Raw genomic sequence first — 21,163 nt, forward strand, 5'->3', positions numbered from 1 at the left:
ATGCATCAAAGAAGATGAGGATGATCATATGTTAGGCTTCAATTGTTGATTAGCAAATCCGAAAGAATCTGTTTTAGTGCTTGATGAGGGAGCTTGTATAACGAGGGGCTATGTTGAGGGGTTACAATGAGGGGTTTAATCCAATAGTCCAATAATAACTCTGCATTGGATTGGATGGCTATTAAGGACCCCCTCATTCTAACCTTTCTAGCTTATTCTAACCTTTCTAGCTTAATGATTACATCATTACGCATGAGGGAAAGCTCTTTAATTTTAGTCATCAAATGAAACGATAGGGTATTACTTGGACATAAATGAGGTTAACAGAGAGACTAAATGTGAATAAATGAAAGGTGACATCTTTTTGGTATCCGTACTTTTGAGATTTGTTTGGGCATTTCTAGCATTAAGCAGTTCAATAATTCTCTTTTTAACGTGAAAAGATGTCACAAATCCGAATTCCTTGGTGTCGGTAAGTACTTTTCAATCGCATAACTAGCTAATCAGCACAAACAAACAAGAAGATATTAAGAAGAAAGACCATCAAATCACAGTGGCAGGGCCGTCGATCGAACCAGATCCACGAGGGGGATGTGATATCTTAACTAAAGATTATGAAACACGTGTCCCGCGCAGCATCAAACTTGACCCAACTCTCTCGTATCCGTTCACGTGGCAGACGTGAAAAGGCATCGCGCTTCTATGCCGCACTTGGTAGTTGTACTTTATCCCCATACACTCCTCATTAACCAGAAAGCGTAAAAATACAAACTCTCACTTTCGCTTCCAGACTTTCCACTCTTCCACTTCCAGCTTCCATTCCATGTAGCTGAAAAAACGCTTAAAGGTCCTCCCTTTTTGGTTCTTACCTTCTCAAGCCACCATCTTTCTCTGGAATTCGATTCCCTTTGGGTTCAATATTCTTTCAGAATTTCAGAACTTTTATCATCATCAGTCCATAAAGATCACAAAATGCTTAGAACCCCACATTGGTACGATTCACATGTTGCTAAGTTCCCTCTCTTTGCATCACCCTTCTCATCGCACAATGGCTCTTCATGTACTGTAGCTTCTCCTGTCCCTGACATGGGGTAATTTTTCTCTACATCTCTGTTTTCTTCTTTTTGTGTATTGTTTCCTCTCATTGTAGTCTAACAGGTTCTTAATGATGCACATGATTGAATTTTCAGTTTAATGGTTTGGATTTCCATTTCTGCTCCTTATTAAGTTCTTGGAGTCCGTTTTAAGGAATAAACTTTGGTGGGTTTTTGTTTTAACTTAATAAATTTGAGTACTTTCAATTTTCAAGTTTAAAAATATCATGGAATTCTACCAAAATGTATTTGCAGCAGTGAAACTCTGCGTATTTTAGTAGTATACTGTATAGTGATAATAAATGATAGGACATGGTGAAAGTGTTGTCTTCTAAGCTGGAATGACTAGTTTGATGTTATGGTGCTATTTTGATTTGTGAAGAACCAATTGGATTATTGTTGATTTGTTTGTTAATGTTTTATTAGATTGAAGTTGAGTAAACAAGTATCGGGTAGCAATCAGCAAGGAATTGCCAGAAAGGCACGTTTATCTTTCTATAATGCAATGAAATCAACCTTCATATTTTAGTTTTTCACTCTTATTGATTATATGGTTGTACTTTTGGCATAGGTTAGACCCGGGATTGTGTCAATCATAGAACAGCTAATGCTTACGGTCAGCGTGCTCAAGAACGTGTACTTGAGGTAATTCTTATCATGTAGGATCATATGTTTTACCTTATTTATTTTCTGACTGAAACTTCCAGATTATGTAAGAAATTAGTAGACTGTAGACATAATTAATTACATTCACAAACGCCATAAGACCTCTACCATTCAGTGGTGGTTTCCATCTAAATGTCAGATCAAGAAAATGATCAATGATTTATTCCGTAATCTCCTTTTTCTTACCATACCGGAATGGGAGCATTCAACGTTTTCATGTGTTCACCATTTGTGATTATAGGACGAGGCCCCCCAAATGTCAGAGACTAGTCCATCATGGAAAACTTTTCCAGGTCAAGCTTTTCCGCTGGGTGTATCAGAAGTTGACAGTGGGACTAATTTTGCTATATTTTCACAGCATGCAACTGCTGTCACACTTTGCTTATCACTTCCAGAGAGGTGACACTGTATTTCCATTTAGTTAATTGGTTAATATTCAATTGTTGACAGTCATATATGTGTGTGTGTGTGTGTGTGTGTGTATAAATGTATTCAGGGCATATTCTCTTGTCATAGATCAGGTATGCTATTGTAGAGAAAGGTTTTTTAGGCGCCCTTGAAAATACTTATCTTTGGATATTTCTTCTCTCTCTCAGTTTCCAAAATTTGTGGTTTGGACTGGGGCTAAAATAGGACTGGGAGGTGTTTGGTACTGTGAATCATCATCTCTCTTAAACGAAAAAAAAAGTACAGAATCATCTTTTCAATCTTTGCCCTCCTTATTTATATGGATTTAGCTCTGATTCATAAGGCAGCCATTTCTTCCCTTGCTTCCTGTTCAAATCATTGAGACATTTCTTAAATTAACTTTTTGAAGGAACTAGAGTGATGGAGATTCTGAAAAATTTTCAGATGATTTTTCACAAAACGACAAATTCTCCTTGAATCTGAGCCAGTCTGATACAAGATATTCGTCTGTTCATGCTTTTGGGACATTTTCTGTGAATCCTTTTTTCATTATATGGTAGAAGATACTTCTTCTCAAGTTTTCGAGTCATATAAGATGATTTGAAAGGTTGGTGTACTCAACAAAGGGCCAATTCTTGCATGGTTGGTGGCTACTTGTGAGTCTGTGACCTGCTCCAAAAATGAAGACCCTTTCTGTATCTCCACGTTGTGTTGTGTAAAGCAGAGGAGGAGAGTGCTCTTCATTATATATATTGTATACTGTTTTTTTGTGCATTGTCCATCAACTTCGTCCACAACGAAAATCTGGGTTAGGTTCATGCATATTTGTAGTGGTCTGGCTTTGGCCTAGAAATTTGTTGGTGGAATATTACTTAATATAGGGGCTAACAAAAGGACAATCATCGTTCGGTGTAGTTCGGAGTCAGTCACAATGTGGGTGTTTGGTGAAGAAAAAAAATAGTGCAATTGATAATAAGGTGGATGAAGTTTGCCTTTATTTGGAACTAACATGTTTTTTTTAAACTTCACCTGGGCATCTTTGTCTTGATTAGAGGGAGCTTTGACCTGAGTGCAATTTAGTTTCTTGTTTAAGTTCAGACTGTAGTTTCGTTTTAGATGGACATCATCTCCACCCTTTTTGTAGACACTCTTTCTTTATTTTTAATAAAGTTTTGTTTCATATAAAAGAAAGTCTGTCTTTCTAATGCTCAATTTGTTGTACTAGCTATACTTCAGTACTAGCTGTAAATACTACTTGTCAATTCTCATACCTGTAATTAATTGATGTGAAGGTTTTCAAGTTTATTGTTCTTGTGATCTTTTCATTTTTTTTGTTTGAAGTTTTCCCCAGACTCATGCTCTCATGAATATAATTTTTGTCAAGGAAAGGCTTGGAAGGGTGGATGGTGGAATGATGGAGTTCTCTTTGGATCGTAATGTAAACAAGACAGGTGATATTTGGCACATATGTATCAAGGTAATATTTGATTTGGGTTGTAACTGATTTTTTATTTATAATTTTTTATTTATTTATTTAGGTTGCTCAAATCACTACCTTTCATTGTGCTGTCTTTTGTTTAAAGATCTCTTTTTACTCTACATGCTAGCAACTTTGTGCGTGTCATCATTGCTCAATCCTTCTTTGAGATGGTCTCCAAGAGCTGAAGCTAAATCAGACCTGCATATGGACTTTTACTTCCCGTACTGTCACATTCTCAAGCCTTCATAATAACCTGCATGGTTCAAAACACATCATAATTTTGAATTAAAACTACTAGAAATAAGAACCCAAGATTATTAAGTTAAAGAAACTGAATGAGGACAACTAAATCCTTTAGAGGCCAAAAGCCTAGCTGCCTATCATTCACCAATGATCAAAAGACGGCATGTCTGAACTTTCCTTTCTGGGACAAAATCTTTCTTTGTCTCCCTCTCCCTCTCTCTCTTCTTTGAAAATGGCAATATATCTCCTGATGTAGTTGTCATCACTCATGATAATGAAATTATATCTTTACAGGATTTGCCCCGGAGCAATGTTCTCTATGGTTATTGTATGGATGGGCCACGAGGTTGGCATGAGGGGCATCGATTTGACAGCAGAGTTGTGCTTATAGATCCGTACGCGAAGCTAGTTGATGGCCGCCGGTTTTTTGGAGATAGCAGCAAAAAGTTTTCTAAGTTTCTTGGAACTTATGATTTCGATAGCTTGCCTTTTGCTTGGGGAGACAACTACAAGCTCCCAAATATACCTGAGGTAAATAAGTTTCTATATATGTTTGTCATGCAGTAAATAGGATAAATTGTTGTCTTGACACATTTGTTCAATCAGATTGGAATTCTCTCTCTCTCTCTCTCTCTCTCTTCGACATCACATCTTATGGTTGATACGAAAACTCATAACTGAATATATAAATATATTGTGTTATTTTTACCATATGCGTCCATGTACTCATGGGTGATAGGAGTTAATTCTCGTTTTTAAAATTATTTTCCTTTGTTTTTTTGGGCCAAATAAAAATTTGATGCTTTATCTTGTTACATCTTAACCTGTATGTTTCCTGCTGCATTTTTCAGAAGGATCTTGTTATATATGAAATGAACGTTCGTGCATTTACGGCCTCTGAATCCAGTGGTCTGGATCCAGATATTCGTGGTAGCTACCTTGGTGTCATTGAGAAGGTAATAGTAGATTCTAGCAAGATGAATGACAATATAGCATCTGCTGATACAAAAGTCCAATATTTTTGGTCAATTATCTGAATACTCCCTTCAACTCTATTCTTCTTTATCTTGGTTTTATAACAATTTTGGATGTGTTTCTAGCAATTTCAATTGTTTTTATTTTATTTTCAAGCAACACTTCAGAATTGTCAGAAAACTAGAACCGGTTGATGGTAGGGAGCTACCTCTGGAAACACATATATGGATTTCTTAGGTTTTTATTTACTACCTCATAACTGCTTGTTTAATCATTAGGGTAACTGCTCTTTTAATCATCAAAAACTTAGGATTTGGTTTAAATATTATAGTTGATTGAAGTGATGCCCAATTACCCATAGGTGCAGGCAATAAAAATTTAGTTTCTTGCTAAATTGTTCTGGCTGGACACAGTTTCCATGAGACAAGACTAGTGAACTTCTATCCCTTCAGATGAAATGGTCTAAGGGGGCTTGGACTCTAATGTTCTGAAAGAAATAATTTACAATGTGAATGCATCTAGTGCTTTCTCACATGAAATGATGTGTGGCAAGTTGAAGACAAATCATGAATAATGACAATCATTTAACATTCTTTGAATAGAATAATAGCTATTTAATTGTTTTGATATGATGGACTTCTCTGACGTTTTTCCCTCCATTTTAATTCTAAGATTCCACACCTTCAAGAGCTTGGCATAAATGCAGTGGAGTTGCTGCCTGTCTTTGAATTTGATGAGTTTGAGTTTCAGAGGCGACCAAATCCTAGAGATCACATGGTAACTAAACCAATTGCTCCTGTTTTCAACTGAAATGTTTATATAAAACACGTAACAGTAATTATTTCGATTGAGCTCTGAAAAAGCCGAGTGATCTAATTTACCAATGTCTCTGAAGATAAATACATGGGGCTACTCAACAATAAATTTCTTTGCTCCTATGAGCCGCTATGCAAGTGATGGTGGAGGACCCCTTAAAGCTTCCCAGGAATTTAAACAAATGGTTAAAGCCTTGCATGGTGCTGGGATAGAGGTAAATTACATCTTTTTACAAGGTTCCTGTTATTGCAGTTTTGAAACCATATTCTTTATTGTACAGGTCATTTTGGATGTTGTCTATAATCATACTAATGAAGCTGATGACGCCAACCCTTATACCACTTCATTTCGTGGCATAGATAATAAGGTGATGCTTAATTATTGTGCTTTTTAGGGCAGAGTTTAGTATGGCTTTAAATCTTTTATTTAATTACAACTTCTTTAAAACACTGGGATTTTATTTTTCAAAATAAAATTTTGTATGAATAAATATTAGATTTTTCTTTATAAATGACGCATCCTGCATCTACAGGTTTATTACATGCTGGACCTAAACAACAATGGCCAATTACTGAACTTCTCTGGTTGTGGTAATTCAATCGTCTTTCCTGACTGTCTTCTCACCCCTTATCTCTTCTTCTAAAGATATATATTAAGTGAATTTCCTACTCCCTTCTATCAATTGTCTATCTTGTATGAAAATGCTGATGGTGCTTTCCATCCATTTCTTACAAATGAAGTATGTTTCGTCTTTTATTGCTGGTATGTTTATTTTGCATGAAGTGAGGAAAAGTTTATGGGATGGTTATATAAGCTGTACTGGTATGTTTATTTCTTATATGATATGAAAATGGATATGTCAATGAAGAAGGGAAGGTATATGTATTTTACTATAAATGAAACTTAATAGAGAACAAACTTTTTGGACTTTACTGCTGGATTCTGGAAGCAAAACAGGATTGGTTTTTCTCTAAAATGAAGGTTAAAACTATTATTGTTAGCATATGAAGGTCTAAGGTTTTTTCTGCTGGTTTTCAGGGAACACATTAAACTGTAACCATCCTGTTGTCATGGAGCTCATAATGGATAGCTTAAGACACTGGTAAGGACACGATTCATACATTGTCTTTATTTGTTAATTTAAGTGATGAATAGATAGTTCATATCAAGCTTCATACTTCCTCTTTTGTTACCATTTTCAGGGTCACTGAATATCATGTGGATGGATTTAGATTTGACCTTGCCAGTGTTCTTTGTCGAGGAGCGGATGGAAGTCCGCTTAGTGCACCACCAGTTATTAGGGTAAGCTAAGAAGCATGGATACGCCAATTTAGTGGCGTATCCCGTATCGGATACTTGTTTGGATACGATAGTCCGATACGCATTGGATACGTATCGCAGTCAACGGATACGTTAGTTGACTAACGGATACGCGTATCTGACATTCCAGACACGAGTATCTGACTTTTCGGACACGTTCCTCCGGGCGAAGTTTGCCGTTGAGGGGCTGGGCGCTGAGTGTGAAGAGGGAGAGAGAGAGAGAGAGAGAGAGAGAGAGAGAGAGCGGTGCGCACGAGGAAGAAGAAGATGTCGACTGACCTAATTTCTATTGTCTCAAGTGACGACGTCGTTTGCTAATACAGGATTTGTAATATATATATTTTTCATAGATCTGTTTATGGGTTTGGGTCTTAAGCAATAGGATTAAAATGGGCTTTGGGTGGGTGAAAAAAGCTATACATGCCTAAAAATATAAAGAATCAGTAAAGAGCCCAAAATGCTACACTATATTTATAATTTATAATTTTTTATTTATTTAAAATTTTGTTTTAAGTTATATATATTTATTAATATATATTTTTAATAACCGTATCCATGACGTATCGTATCCTAGTTTTTGGAAATTTACCATATCCCCGTGTCGTATCGTATCGCCGTATCCGTATCTGTGTCCGTGCTTCTTAGAGGGTAAGTCATTAATGTTTTTGTTTGGATGGTTGACAGTAGTTTGATTTATCTAGCGTAGTGTGCATACATTCTCTCTATGTATCTAATTGCAAAATCAAGATCTTGGTTATTATGAATTTCTAAAGATATCCGTTGTTACTCATACACTTACAAGTTTGTGGTCAATGGTCATTGATATGATGCATTACCTGTGAGTTGTGAATTATGTTCTCGCGTAAAGATTCTAGAAGTTCAGTTGTGTGAGGATTGACTTAGTGTTCTTTGTTGGACCAGGCTATTGCAAAAGATTCCATCCTATCAAGATGTAAAATTATTTCCGAACCTTGGGACTGTGGGGGCCTTTATCTCGTTGGAAGATTTCCAAATTGGGACAGGTAATCTATGCTACAAGTTTACATTTCATCGTAGTGATATGGGAGAGACTGTTAGCCTGTTATTGAATGATATTTATCGTTAATAAAAGTTATTTCCCTTCTAAAAGAAAAGGGGACATGCCGCTATTCTAGCCTCTTTTAGACTTAACCTCTGATTTTGTGCTTTTTGTCTTCCTGTCTCTTTTGGGAATTATCTGACTTGTCAGGAAAGAGTTATAATTCATCATCTCCATCAAAAGGATGATTCTTATTGAACAATATGACAATCTAATATAATTAAAAGAAAATAAGGATACTCGTTGCATCACTTAACAAGTCTGTAAAACTGGATGGGAGCATATGATTCTATAAATAAAGTTCTTGTTTTTTATCTGACTGATTTTATAAATAAACTAGGATTCTAAGTAATGGAGTAGTTAAAAGATGACATGTAATCAAGTAACATTGGAAGGCTTGCTCCTGTGGAAGTTTGGATTGTTCAACTCCATTACTTATGAGATTCCTTTAAATGCAGGTGGGCAGAATGGAATGGGAAATACCGTGATGACTTAAGGAGATTTATAAAGGTATTTCCATGAGATGATAATTGTATTGCTTAGATGGGTCTATAACTTATTCACACTGTTAACCTTAATGCAAAGTAAAAGAACCGATGTAAAAGCAAACATTGAAGTCTGTGTATAGACTATGGTTCACAGGAATCTCCTCTGTATCCAAAAAAGGGCTGAATTTGATGATGAAGGGTGTGCATAAATGTGAATAGGTTTTCAGTTAATTAGGTCAATGGATATTGTTTGAAGCTTTGTTATAAACTGATGCAATTGGATGAATTTCGGTAAGATAAAATTCTATTCAGTGTCTTGATATTTCAATAAGACGAGGTTGTTAGTTGATTCTTTCTCTCGAGTCTTGACTAATATCAACTTTCTTTGAGCATTGCATTTATAGCGTGCCTCTTTTTCCTGGCATGATCTTAACCTTTTTATTATTGTTATTATTTCAACCTTCTCAGTTCCACTTTCTTGATTCTAATTGTGTGGTTTAGCGGAACTAAAGCACATTTAGATTTTAAATTCCATAAATGCACACAGATATACGTATATGTACGTCTATATAATATATATAAATATGTATTCCTGTTTTTCAGATCTTTGGTTAAATTTTCTTTATACAGGGCGACTCTGGTATGAAAGGAAGTTTTGCAACTCGTGTTTCTGGATCTGCTGATCTTTTCAAAGTAAGCATTAGTTTTTTCATTAATATGGCTGTATCGTGACTATTGACCATTTAATCCCATTTCCGTGTTTTTTGACTATCAATTTGGTATTATTGATGTCCGCCATGCAAACTTGTTAAGCAGGCCTCATTGTACATATTTTTATTTCCAACTGGGTTAATACTCCCAGCTTAGAAAATAAACTAAGTTGAACTTGGAGATGGTTTACTTGGTTTGAGAACTTATTGCTCAAGTTCGACTGGAATAACCCAATTACAATCAAAAGGATCGAATGCCTTATATTTCATGTTTAGGTAGCCCTGCATCTTTCTTGTTTGTACAGTAACCCAAAACCCTCATGTCTTATGATGGTACCTGTCAATATCATAATCTGGATCTTGAATTATTTTACTTGGTCCTGATCAAAATCTGTGAAATATTTTTGGCTTCTCTTGAATGTACTATTATCCGGTAACAAACATCTAGCTTCCATCTTATTCTTTATTATTAGCAATATGTTTGGCTGAAAGTCTGTATCAGTGTTTTACCTCTTTTTTGGTAAATACAATTTGTTGTTCTTAGTAATCTGTGCTGCTGCTACATTCAATGGAAGCTCTAGTTTCATGCTCTCATAATTTTCACTCACTCCACAGGTGAATAAGCGCAAGCCTTATCACAGTGTTAATTTTGTTATCGCGCATGATGGGTTCACACTATATGATCTTGTTTCATACAATTTCAAGGTACTTTAACATTTTTAAGCCATCAGTTTGTCATTTATTGAAGCCTGTGTCATGCAGTCTTTCCCTTGATTGTTGGTTTTGTAGCACAACGATGCTAATGGAGAAGGAGGAAATGATGGAAGTAATGATAATTTGAGCTGGAATTGTGGTTACGAAGGTAGGGCTAAACTTTGATGCTTGCTCCTTGATATATTTTGTAATAATTCTAGCTTTAATGTACAAATTACAAGCACTGTATTGCATGAGATAACAGTTCTTTCAGACATGCTATCAAGGATCCTTACTGAATAACTTATGTGTTATCTCTTAGTCTGTTACATCATACTGTTCTCCACTTTGTCATCTTGACTCCTTACTGAATAACTTATGTGTTATCTCTTAGTCTGTTACATCATACTGTTCTCCACTTTGTCATCTTGACTAATATGGTGTATCAAGTTGTGAAAATCAAGTAAATGCACAAAACTGTTAGTGTCTTTCTATTTCTATCTGCAAAGACTTGTAGTGCTGGTTCTACATCTGACAAAAAGTCTGTGTGCTATCTCTTTGGTCTATCAAAGCCCTAGATCTGCTGTTGTTTGTCATCTTCGCTAACTTCCTGAATTCCTAGGTAGTGTAAGTTTTAGTGTCATAACTCGGAAATGAAATAAAATTTATACGAACTACAGTGATAGTATCAAGTAGTGATGAACTTTCCATGTTTATGTATATTTATGTAAAACCACAGCAAACAAAAGATGGTGCAAGTGCAATATCAAGTGTTGTGCATTTATTGTTCAAGTGGAGACAAACTTACTCCTGCAGATGGGACATGGACAGTTCTTTAGCACAATTTGCCATGTAGGATATGAATGGGTACAGCTTAAGTAAAGAAAAATCTGCCATATGCTCTCTCTCTCTCTCTCTCTCTCTCCCTGCCATTTGATCTTATCTACACTTATTCGACAGGAGAAACTGATGATTCTACTGTTAAAGCTATACGCTCCCGACAAATGAAAAATTTTCATTTGGCATTAATGATATCTCAGGTACACTCATTAAAAATTTAATTTCATGTGTCATATCATCATATCCATGCATACTTTTCATGTGAGCTATTATAGTTAAGAAATTATATTGAACTTGTTGAGTTCAGATATATGGTTTCAAAGTTCAGGTTTTACTTGAGATTATCCATGAGTCTTCTTTCTTTGTGTTGACTGACAGTAAATAGTTTTTGACCCTTCTGTCTGATAAGTACTCTTGCTAGAACATTACTTTTGGAATTCTGACTGCATTTGATATCCCCAAAAGACTTCACTTGTAATATAACACTAGTGAACATTTAGTGCTGATGAATTTTTTTGAATGTATATATAACCAGGGGACACCAATGATGCTGATGGGGGATGAATATGGGCATAGTCGAAATGGAAATAACAACAGCTATGGACATGATACCGCTATTAACCATTTCCAGTGGGGACTGGTAAATTACTTTTTGTTATGGCTTTCATTCAGCTTTAATCTAGATGACTAGCATGGAATAATCTTTTGTCCTGGCAGTTGGAGGCACGCAACAGCAATCACTTCAGGTTTTTCAAAGAGGTGATAAAATTTCGACGAACACGTCGTGTATTTGGTCGTGATACATTTCTTGAGAAAGTAATCTCCTTTTGCCTTTGTCCTATTTCCACTTCTTTCATGCTTTAAATTTAACTTTAAGCATCCACTTCTTCTAAGACTCATTGGACACTTGTGCAGAATGACGTGACATGGCATGAAGACAACTGGCACAATTTTGAAAGCAAATTCCTTGCATTTACGTAAGGAATTACACCTATCTTCTTAGTATAATATAGATATTTGAGATACCATAAATCTGAATTTTCTTTCAAGATATTGCAAGTGGGGGCTGCGACAGTATTTTTAGTGTTCAGTGGCCTCGACATCATGATCTTGCTCATTGAATTACAAAAACAAATTCTTGAGTAATTTAGCAAGTGATCATGCTTGCTTTAAGTAGTCCATGCTTTACTTAGATGGCCATTGGTTACTGATATGGTTTGGACTTGTATGGCTGTTCCTTTTCATGATCATACATGTTTGTCTGAGCATGGGTACTTACCACATAGAAAAGCATCTGATCCTTTTCCCCTTTCTGCCAACAACACAGTGTTGGGCGTTTTTACATGACAGCTGCATAACATTTCGTGTTTTTAGCTTTTGTTGTTACAATTTCTTTTTATTTTTCTTTTCTTTCTTCCTTTGGATAAAGGCTTTTTATAATGTCCTTAAGGCAGTGAGATGCTACTTTTGCTTTTCCCTGGATTAGTTCCATACAACAATTATGAGCAGGTTTCAACAAGTGTCCTGCCATAAGATGGTGTTGAAGACCACCTTGATTGGAACTGAGGGGATACATGAAATTAGCTATGGTTTAATTGGAGTAGCCTATTATTATATTAGATTATCGATTGTCAGTCCTTATGTTCTTAGGCTTCCTTGTTGATCCAGAATCTCACTGGGATGGATCACTTTCATGCTAATTTAATTAGATCAAAATCTGTATGATTTTGTTCACAGAAGTTGACTGGCAAAAAAAATATATATATTATGATAAATCTTTGGAGATGCAGTAAGAGAAGAGGATACAAATTGACTCAACGATACTAAAAAAAGTTGGATCGATTAGAAACATGGACCTGAACTGCAAGGTTTTGAATTTGAACATGTGAAACGGATCTAAAATACGTCTGCTGAAATATTTGTTTTGCAGGTTTCATGACAATAATGGAGGAGACGTCTATATGGCATTCAATGCTCATGACTATTTTATTAAAGTTCCAATACCCGCAGCACCAGTAAAGAGGAGATGGTTTCGTGTGGTTAGTTCTTTCCCACTTCTATAGTACATAATCCCTTGTTTGCTAGATTTTGTTCACTGATAACCTGCATAGTTTGCAATGTAGAGCTTTTAAAAATCACTATAGATTGGCATTTCCGTTCAATTGAATGGAGCATATCTGTTCATTTCTTCAACTCCATCATTGTTACCCATTTCCAAACAACTCCACTAACAACAAGCCTTGTTGAATTGCAGGTGGACACTAATCTTGAGTCTCCCAATGACTTCGTGCTTGATGGCGTCCCAGGCATCAAAAGCACATATAACATGGCCCCCTACTCCTCAATTCTTCTTGAAGCAAAATGATGACATAACTTCAGAAGCTGCTTTTTTCAGATGGCTTGGATTATCTGGAAGATGACTGAAAGATCCGGCTGGTTTCAAACTAAAACAAGATTTATATTTATATTTTTGAAGTCCTTGAGCTGTACAAATGCATGTTCATGTCAATGGGACTAGTAAAGTAGTTTTGAATTTAGAGTAGATCACCATGATTCCCCACCAATAAGAACAGCCAGCCTCAACCATGTATATGCAGGGAGCTATGAAAGCATGTAATTACTTCAATAATTGCAGAGAGCCCCTATGCTTAACAAACATGCTAAAGGGATCATAATATTTCTTAAGTTGTAGTCTGATATGACAGATTACATGATGATAGTGACTTACTAGAAATAAATGAGGTTCATAGTGAAACTAAATATGAACAAAATGAAGTACTTGTAACTCATTATCCGAAACTTTTTCGAATTTATTTTGGTGTATATGTAGATTACTCTAATTATCAAAGTATTGGAATAAAAGCATCTTTTTATTATTGCACCTCCCTGCTTAACTGTTGCTGACAAAAAATGAAATTTTTTTGTTTTTTTTAAGCATTATTATTATTTTGGGTTCATATATGTGATATAAGTTTGGTCTTCCACGTTGGTTTCAGATAAGAAATAATGGTGGAGGTATTTTACTGCTTCTCCTTTTTCATGATTGTAATTGATATGCATGGTGATATTGGTGGATAAAGTACCAGACAATTAGACAAGCCATCTTCATCAAGAACACTGAAGAGAGAGAATTGTCTGCTTATATTCAGAGCCAAGAATTCACTCACTCTCAGATTATGATGACAAGGTGACCATATCACCATAACGGAAACTTCTTTGTTACAGTCTACAGATACATACACTCGGCATTTTATGTGTTAATCGCTCTTATAACGTGTAATTTCTTTTTTTTTCGATGAAGAATATATACCGTGTTTCATAAGAGAGATATAGAATATACACTCTGTTTACAGCTCTCATCACGTGTATTACATAATATGAGAGAGAGAGAGAGAGAGAGAGAGAGAGAGAGAGAGAGAGAGAGAGAGAGAGGCAAAGCCAAAGGTTTGTAAGTTTCCCATTTGCACCATTGATCAAATTAGTCCGTAAAACTTACATTGACGTGTAAGGCTCGTAAAGATGAGTCTTCAGTCCTGCTCTCCTGCCTTAGTAAAATATTTGATCTTTCACGAAAATCTCAAAAAAGTACACAAATTTGGGTCCACATTGTGACATGCCAACTAAGCTTTTTGACGATGATGTGCCTCCTTTGGTCCCCTACTTACCTTATACCCAAAAAAAATAATTAATTAAAAAAAATATATCAAACCCTACTTCCATGAACTTCTTTTCATGTAGCTAAAGCAGCTACTAGGGTTCTATACTTTTTGTTTTTTATAGAAAAAAAGGTCACCAAAGCCTTTTTCTACGTTTTAAAAGCGTCATATGACAGATTGACATGGGCTACAGCTCCAAATTATGTTGTTGCCAGACAAGCTTATTTTCGATGAGTGGCTCTTCTTCTTTGGCTAAGAATGATTCTTCATATATACTACTACCTTTTGATGCGCCGATGTAAATATTAGTTGCTTGCTAAGCTTAAATAGTTAATAATTTCAATTCAAAATGTTTGCATTAACTAAGGGTATTTTACGGTATTTTGAATATTTTATCATTCTCTACCTTTTTATGAACTGATGGGACATTGGGGGCGTTTCATTTTCCAAATCGGAATGTTGCTTTAGTTGTTAATTAGTGTGATACGTGGATGCCGGAAACCATCAAACCTTTCTAATTGGGAATCTAATGGAACATGTACGAGGATGGTGGCCACGTACTCAAAACCCAAACAAAGCAGTTTGGTTGCATTATTGTTAGTTGCCTCGCGACATTATCATATCATGCATAATGGCATACGTTGAAATGAAACCATATTTATACAAATTGTGAACTTTATGAGACGACGACCATAGAAGGAAATTAACTAGGGTTTACAAGACTTTGCTTTGGTTTGCCCGGGCCGTCCCATTTTATAGACCTACAATTTGGTAAAACATGATTAACATAAATACTTAAGTTGTTTTTATTCTTTAATTGATCTTAATTTGATTGTAATTAATTAGATAAGGGTTTTGAGTTGAGTGTTTACGCTATGTCTCATGCATAGTTTGGTCCAAAGTCCATATAAAGTTACCAAGGTTTGACATTACTTAATCCTCATACGAATTATTCCTCCTCTTTCTTTTTAATCTCTCAACCATAAAACTCTTTTTGCCCAAAAAAAAAACCAAAGACAAAGAACCAAAAAAACTCTCTTGGATGGCGAACACTTTAAAGAGCGGAAATAATGCTCCTCCAAAAATTAATTAAGAAGTTGAAGGAAGCCTAAAAAAGAAAAGAAAAGGAAATTGTATCGCCATTTTCAGCTAATAAAAGTAAGGTGAAAAACATAGTTACATAATGATTTGGGATTGGCATCGCCATTTTTAACAAACGGTTTTCTAAAAATTCCTGAATGTGGACGGCTGGGATTTGAGCTCCCCCATAATTTGGGCAGAAGCCCGTTTTTCGTTACACATGTACGGTGGCGCTTACACCGTCAACCGACTAACCACAAACCCCAAACCAAACCCTCCCTATATATACTCCTACTCCTCTCTTTCCCTTTCAACCCGTCTTTGTCCAAATCCCAAACCCTCCTCTCTCTCTCTCTCTCTCTATCTCTCTCTCTCTCCTTCTCACCAGCTTCACAATGGCCATGGCTCGCTCTGCTTTCGTCTTGTTCATGGTCCTGGCTCTCGTCGCCGGCTCGGCTCTGGCTCAGCAGCAGCCGCAGAACCAGGCTCAGGCTCCAACCCCAGCTAAGAACCAGGCTCAGGCTCCAACCCCAGCTAAGAACCAGGCTCAGGCTCAGGCTCCCTCGGCCACCCCAACCTCCTCTACTACCCAACCACCAACCTCTGCCAACGCCCAGTCACCAACCGCCAAGTCCCCAACCGCCACCCCACCAACCTCCACCCCACCCCCAGCTGCCAAGACCCCAACCGCCACCCCCGCCGCCACTCCCTCGGCTTCCACCCAGGCGCCTAAGGCCTCCTCTCCTTCCTCCTCTCCAACCACCTCATCCTCCGCCCCCACCACCTCCTCCTCCGCCCCCACCACCTCGACCTCCGCCCCATCCTCCGACTCTCCATCCGGAGGCTCTCCCCCGGCACCACCCACTTCCTCGACATCGGCTTCCAGTCCGACCACCACCGACGCCACCGCCCCGGCCGGCGCGGCTACCACTCCGGCTGAGGCCCCGGCATCGCCCTCTGGAGCAGTCATGAACAGAGTCTACGCTGCCGGATATGTGGCCGCGGCCGTCATTGCGACGTCGTTTTTGGTCTAGAGAGAAAGGCCTTTTTTCACGTAACCGGGAGAGAGTTGCGGCGGGCGGATCTTGAGCTTCGTTTATATTAGCGGGTAGAAAAAGAAATTTATCTAATTTTACTATTTTTGGTTTTTGATTCGAGGATGATGGTTTCATTGGTGATATTGGACGGTGTTGATTGGATGGGATGGTGGATCTAACGGCTGATTGTGATGTGATCGGCCTTATTAATCATTATTATTAATTATTAATTACTATCATTGTCATGATTGTTGTTGATGATGATGATTATGGATCAAATTCTTTTGTTATGATCTGATTCTAATCATATATATTTAATTACAGTTCGTGACTTTTTAATGTTTTCAATTAATGATTCTTGTTTTTATTCATTTGATTACGGACACCTGGAGTCAAACAGCGTTGACTCGTTAATTATTATTTTTCTGGCATTGGTTTGGTTTTGTCGTTTGGTGAACCAAAAGTAGAGCAAAGCTTCGTAGACCCACCCAACCCAAGTGCTTTGCGACATAGAGCTTTTTAAAAAGTAGAAAGAGAAAGTAGTGTTTGTCAAAAAAAATTTGCAAACAAAAGATACTTGTAGTTTGCTAGGGTTTTTTATTTGGTTCATTTAGTTTTAAACGCTCAATTAAGCCAAATTCTTGTTCAAATTCTATGAAATTTAAATTTTTATTTATTTATTTATTTAGGGTTTTGATACGTTGCATGTTTTTAGTTATAGGAAAAATTTGTAACCCTAGCAAATTACATGGACAAAACATGTTCTTCCTCATTCTTAGGATCTTAATTGCGGGTTTGATCCTAATTTTGTTGCTTAAATTTAGACCCATGCCATAAAAATTTCCACCAAATTCTGGAAAGCAAACCACAATGGGGTTTTTGTTTTGAGTAATGCTATTTAGACACACAACATAAACAGCACAAAGAATTTATTTCTTCTTTTTTGGTCAAAAGAAAAAAATCCTCAAAGATTCATTGATGGGTGAAAAAGGACAACAGGTGTTGTACCAGAACAAAAGAAAAATCAGCTCAAGAAAAACAGAAACAAGAAAAAAAGGCAATGGGTGAAATAACAAGACAACTGGACCCACGTACAATTTGGAGAGGACAGGAAAACACAAGATTGAGCTACAAAAGCGAAAGGGATAAAGATCCGGCTTTTTCCTTTGGCACTGAAACATCAGTTCCATCCAACTTCCGTCCACATCCCAAACTCTCAGTTTGGGGGACCACCATCAGACCAACGAAAACCTTGTCCAGCGAAAAGATGGAGGTAGGTGTCTTCCACCGATTTGAGATGTGAAAGTAAGAGACTTAATTAATCCCAATTGGGTTCAAACCAGAAAAAGAAAATCTCAATTGGGTCTATGGGTCCATTGGGCTTTAGCTCGAGCTTGGTGAGTTACAATTGGGTCCGGCCCACTTGGGTCGTGTTAGCTTTCCTAATATGACAGCCGGCACCTAATATGATGATTGTTAATGTTAGTGAAAAACACTTGAGGATGTTGTGTTGGGTACGAAAGCTTGGTGGTAATTGGAATGTTATCCTAAATTGGGCCAATAATGTCTGGTCCAATGAAGAAAGGCCTCGATTTGCAGACAACTCCCATGACACTTTGACAGTGTGAAAAAACTCCATCCCCATTCCTAATAGACAGGTTTTTAGGGGCAAGTTACTGATTTTTTTTTCTTCTTCTTCAAAACGGTTTAGACTAGGAAATAGAGTTTTTTTATTATTGGAAAAGATGCTTTATTAAAACACCATAAGAGTATACAATGGAGATGATGAAAACATCCAAAATCCAACGTGAAAGCCAAGAACCAGAGTGTGATTTTAAAAAGATTCGCGGCCTGAAATAATCACGACGAAACAAATAAAAAGAAAAAAAGAAGACTACTGCCCAAAACAATACATGAGGGACAAAAAGAACGGCTTATTTGTGAAGAATCGATCCATTCAGCCTATTTTTCTGTACTCAATCTTTTGTTATTTTTCTTTTCTTTTTCTCTTATACCCTCATGCAAAGTACAAACTAATTTAATCGACCCACAGTAATTTCAAATGCAAAGTGCATATTATTAACATCAATCAGGCTACATATATATATATATTATGAACCCTAATTTTTTTTTGGTCTTTTTAAAATTGGAAAAAATAATTATAACATAAGAAACTCAAATCACCGCTAATAAAACAGGGAGAAAATAGCACTGCCTCTATCCTGGCAATATTTAGAGCAATCACCAGCCTGCCAAACTTATGAAAGAACCAACACACAAATAGCAACCCAAGTAACACAAATGCTCCACAAAGCCACAACCGGAGAGGTAGATAGACTGTTGTCTACGCCTGTTGATGAGGGTGTGGTAACTGCAGGGCTGGTAACTGCAGGGCTGGTAACTGTAGAGTTACTGCCGGAAGTAGCCGGTGAGGGTGAACCCTTGGTAGATGGTGCTGCTGTTGATCCTGACCCTACTACATTCACAGAAAGCTTCATCCCCATCCCACAATGCCCAACCACAGCACAAATGAAGTAACGAGTCCCAGCAGCCTTGAGAGGGATGGTGGTGGCTCCACTGCTATCACTTGTGATTGAATTGCCCACTGTGCATGTCTTGTAGTCACTTCCACTCACTTCATCCACTGTGTGCCCACTTCCATAGTTGAACGCTACCATGTAAAGAGAATTTGGGAAATTAGATGCGAGTCCAAAATATAAATCGAAGTAGCCAGGTAATTCTGTTTTTCCGGATATGTGACATGTTGTGTTACTAGATTGTACACATCGATCGAAACAAGAATTCACATAATCAATAAGTTACATTGACCATTTTTAATTCTCACAGCACAAATAAAAACAAGAATTCACTTGATTAATTGTCAAAAGTGACAATCTAACAACATATACATTGAAACAAGAGCTCACCTAATGAATAGACTAAATTGACCGTCTAACAAGAATTCACTTAATCAGTGATCTAGATTCACAATCTGGCAACACCAACATATGTGTTGTCTAACAAAAATTCATTTAATTAGTGATATAGATCCACAATCTGGCAACACCAACATATGTGTTGTCTAACAAGAATTCATTTAATCAGTGATCTAGATTCACAATCTGGCAACACCAACATATGTGTTGTTGATGAAGCATGTACACATGACAATTATTCTATTTTATTTTTGTTAAATGTGCATCTACAATACATGGAAGAAAATAATTAAAAGATAATTAGGATTTACCTAGGCTATCACCAACTGCAAAGGTCTTGCCACTAGTCCAAGTGCTATAATCAACACCACTAGTCCAGCCAGAGGAGTCTCCAACAGTGTAGACAGTGGCTAAGCAGCTTGGCATCATGACCATGGAAAGTACAAGGAACATGCCCACAATTGCAGCCCATGTGCCTGCCATTTTGATGAGCTAGCAACTATGAGAGATAGAGAGAGAAGAAGAAGCCTTTTGTGATAATAAAACTATAGAGTTGGAATTGCCTTATATAATGGCATGAAGGGGTTGGAGTAAGTAGAGTTTGGTCCACTTAATTCCATTGAAATGCAAAACTTCTCTCAAGAAACTCATTGCATACGGATGACTTCGGTTAGACTTCATACCTAATATGCTTGTGATAATGTGACCTTTTTTCTCTTTTCCTTCTTTTTGAATTTTTAATCTCTCCTAATAAATTAAGCTTCAAAAGTAAGAAATATGATAAATAAGGCTATCATGTAGGTAGTTATGATAGTGTTCTGTCTTTCAAACCATTGTTTAAGCACAAAGTGGACCAAATTAAAGACATGATCAAAAGGGTTGGCTTGTGAATTAAGAAAGAAGCAAAATTATACTTATAAGAGATTTTGTTTCCTCATAATCTTAGCACTATCTTTGGTTGGTTGCTCTTACATTTTGTTGTTTAGGTTAGAAAATTAGACTTTAGATTGATGCCAAAGGGAATCCAATGACCATCATAATTAGTCACCAAATGTAAACATGAAAATCTAACCCATCTTTGAATCTTTTGTTTTTCCCTTTTCAATCTTCAAGTAGAGTCCCTGTATTCATGTAGAGAGAGGATGCAATCACAATGCCACAAGCCAAAGTTAAATTGTAAAATTTTTGTGAAGTTTGAAAATTACATCAAAAGTTTCAACAAAGAAAACATTAAAGACATTTTTTTTAGTTCAATTTCATGCGTTCTCCCTTATTTCATTCTTCTCATATCATGATATATTTTTCTCTCAAACTGAAAACTACAAATAAAAAGGTTACCAAATGAAATTACAACTAGGCGGGCTTATAAAAGCTTTTTTTCAGGCAATTATCGGCTGAGTGGTGACATGAAGTGTAATATGACCTTATAAGTGAAAAATAAAGTGATCATTAATTTTTACCAATGCAAATTTACTTCGGTGACATTTGGCCTTTATTTTGTTAGAGAAGGCTTCGAAATAATATTTGATGAACGAAAACTTGTTGAGTGGTTCGATTGATGATAAAGAAAGAGAATTTTTGATACACAGAAGTGAAACATTAATTTCATTTTTAAAGGAAAAAGAAGTTGTACATACATACAT

The 21,163-nt window shown here is 36.6% G+C and overlaps 3 protein-coding genes across 10 annotated transcripts; 2 read left to right on the forward strand and 1 right to left on the reverse strand.

The window, feature by feature from the left end:
• Window positions 1–741: 741 nt before the first annotated feature.
• Window positions 742–13,692, forward strand: ISA3 (isoamylase 3). 8 transcript variants are annotated; one of them, XM_088245606.1, is made up of 25 exons: window positions 744–1,091; window positions 1,191–1,260; window positions 1,521–1,575; window positions 1,666–1,739; window positions 2,002–2,159; window positions 3,510–3,645; window positions 4,186–4,422; window positions 4,743–4,847; window positions 5,539–5,643; window positions 5,762–5,896; window positions 5,963–6,049; window positions 6,215–6,272; window positions 6,721–6,784; window positions 6,885–6,984; window positions 7,924–8,024; window positions 8,539–8,590; window positions 9,199–9,261; window positions 9,894–9,983; window positions 10,068–10,140; window positions 10,932–11,011; window positions 11,347–11,451; window positions 11,529–11,627; window positions 11,706–11,788; window positions 12,742–12,850; window positions 13,066–13,692. In XM_088245606.1, exons 5-25 carry the CDS (start codon window positions 2,017–2,019, stop codon window positions 13,174–13,176), a joined length of 2,136 nt encoding a protein of 711 aa, XP_088101732.1. In that variant the 5' UTR covers window positions 744–1,091; window positions 1,191–1,260; window positions 1,521–1,575; window positions 1,666–1,739; window positions 2,002–2,016; the 3' UTR covers window positions 13,177–13,692. The 8 variants fall into 8 exon arrangements, with proteins under 8 accessions (XP_088101741.1, XP_088101744.1, XP_021808234.1 ...); XM_088245600.1 differs by having other exon boundaries at window positions 1,671–1,739; XM_021952542.2 differs by lacking the exon at window positions 1,191–1,260 and having other exon boundaries at window positions 743–1,091; window positions 1,671–1,739.
• A 1,985-nt stretch (window positions 13,693–15,677) lies between these two features.
• LOC148298065 (uncharacterized) lies at window positions 15,678–16,915 on the forward strand. Its single transcript, XM_088252802.1, has one exon. The coding sequence runs from the start codon at window positions 15,943–15,945 to the stop codon at window positions 16,579–16,581; it is 639 nt and encodes a 212-aa protein (XP_088108928.1). The 5' UTR covers window positions 15,678–15,942; the 3' UTR covers window positions 16,582–16,915.
• A 1,725-nt stretch (window positions 16,916–18,640) lies between these two features.
• On the reverse strand, window positions 18,641–20,076 carry LOC110751970 (blue copper protein-like). The gene is made up of 2 exons (XM_021952547.2): window positions 19,832–20,076; window positions 18,641–19,255 (listed from the first exon to the last, which is right to left on the reverse strand). Exons 1-2 carry the CDS (start codon window positions 20,001–20,003, stop codon window positions 18,843–18,845), a joined length of 585 nt encoding a protein of 194 aa, XP_021808239.1. The 5' UTR covers window positions 20,004–20,076; the 3' UTR covers window positions 18,641–18,842.
• Window positions 20,077–21,163: the final 1,087 nt, after the last annotated feature.

Source organism: Prunus avium, chromosome 1 (genome assembly GCF_965620075.1).
Source record: "Prunus avium chromosome 1, drPruAviu1.hap1.1, whole genome shotgun sequence".
NCBI lineage: Eukaryota > Viridiplantae > Streptophyta > Magnoliopsida > Rosales > Rosaceae > Prunus > Prunus avium.

Bases quoted from the DNA above. Each gene is read 5' to 3' on its own strand.
- ISA3 (XM_021952542.2), top strand. From the start codon at position 973: ATGCTTAGAACCCCACATTGGTACGATTCACATGTTGCTAAGTTCCCT. The intron at 1,092-1,520 runs GTAATTTTTCTC...ATGTTTTATTAG, and splicing joins TCTCCTGTCCCTGACATGGG to ATTGAAGTTGAGTAAACAAG. The intron at 1,576-1,670 runs GCACGTTTATCT...GGCATAGGTTAG, and splicing joins AGCAAGGAATTGCCAGAAAG to ACCCGGGATTGTGTCAATCA.
- LOC148298065 (XM_088252802.1), top strand. From the start codon at position 15,943: ATGGCCATGGCTCGCTCTGCTTTCGTCTTGTTCATGGTCCTGGCTCTC.
- LOC110751970 (XM_021952547.2), bottom strand. From the start codon at position 20,003: ATGGCAGGCACATGGGCTGCAATTGTGGGCATGTTCCTTGTACTTTCC. The intron at 19,256-19,831 runs GTAAATCCTAAT...TTTACATGGTAG, and splicing joins TGCAGTTGGTGATAGCCTAG to CGTTCAACTATGGAAGTGGG.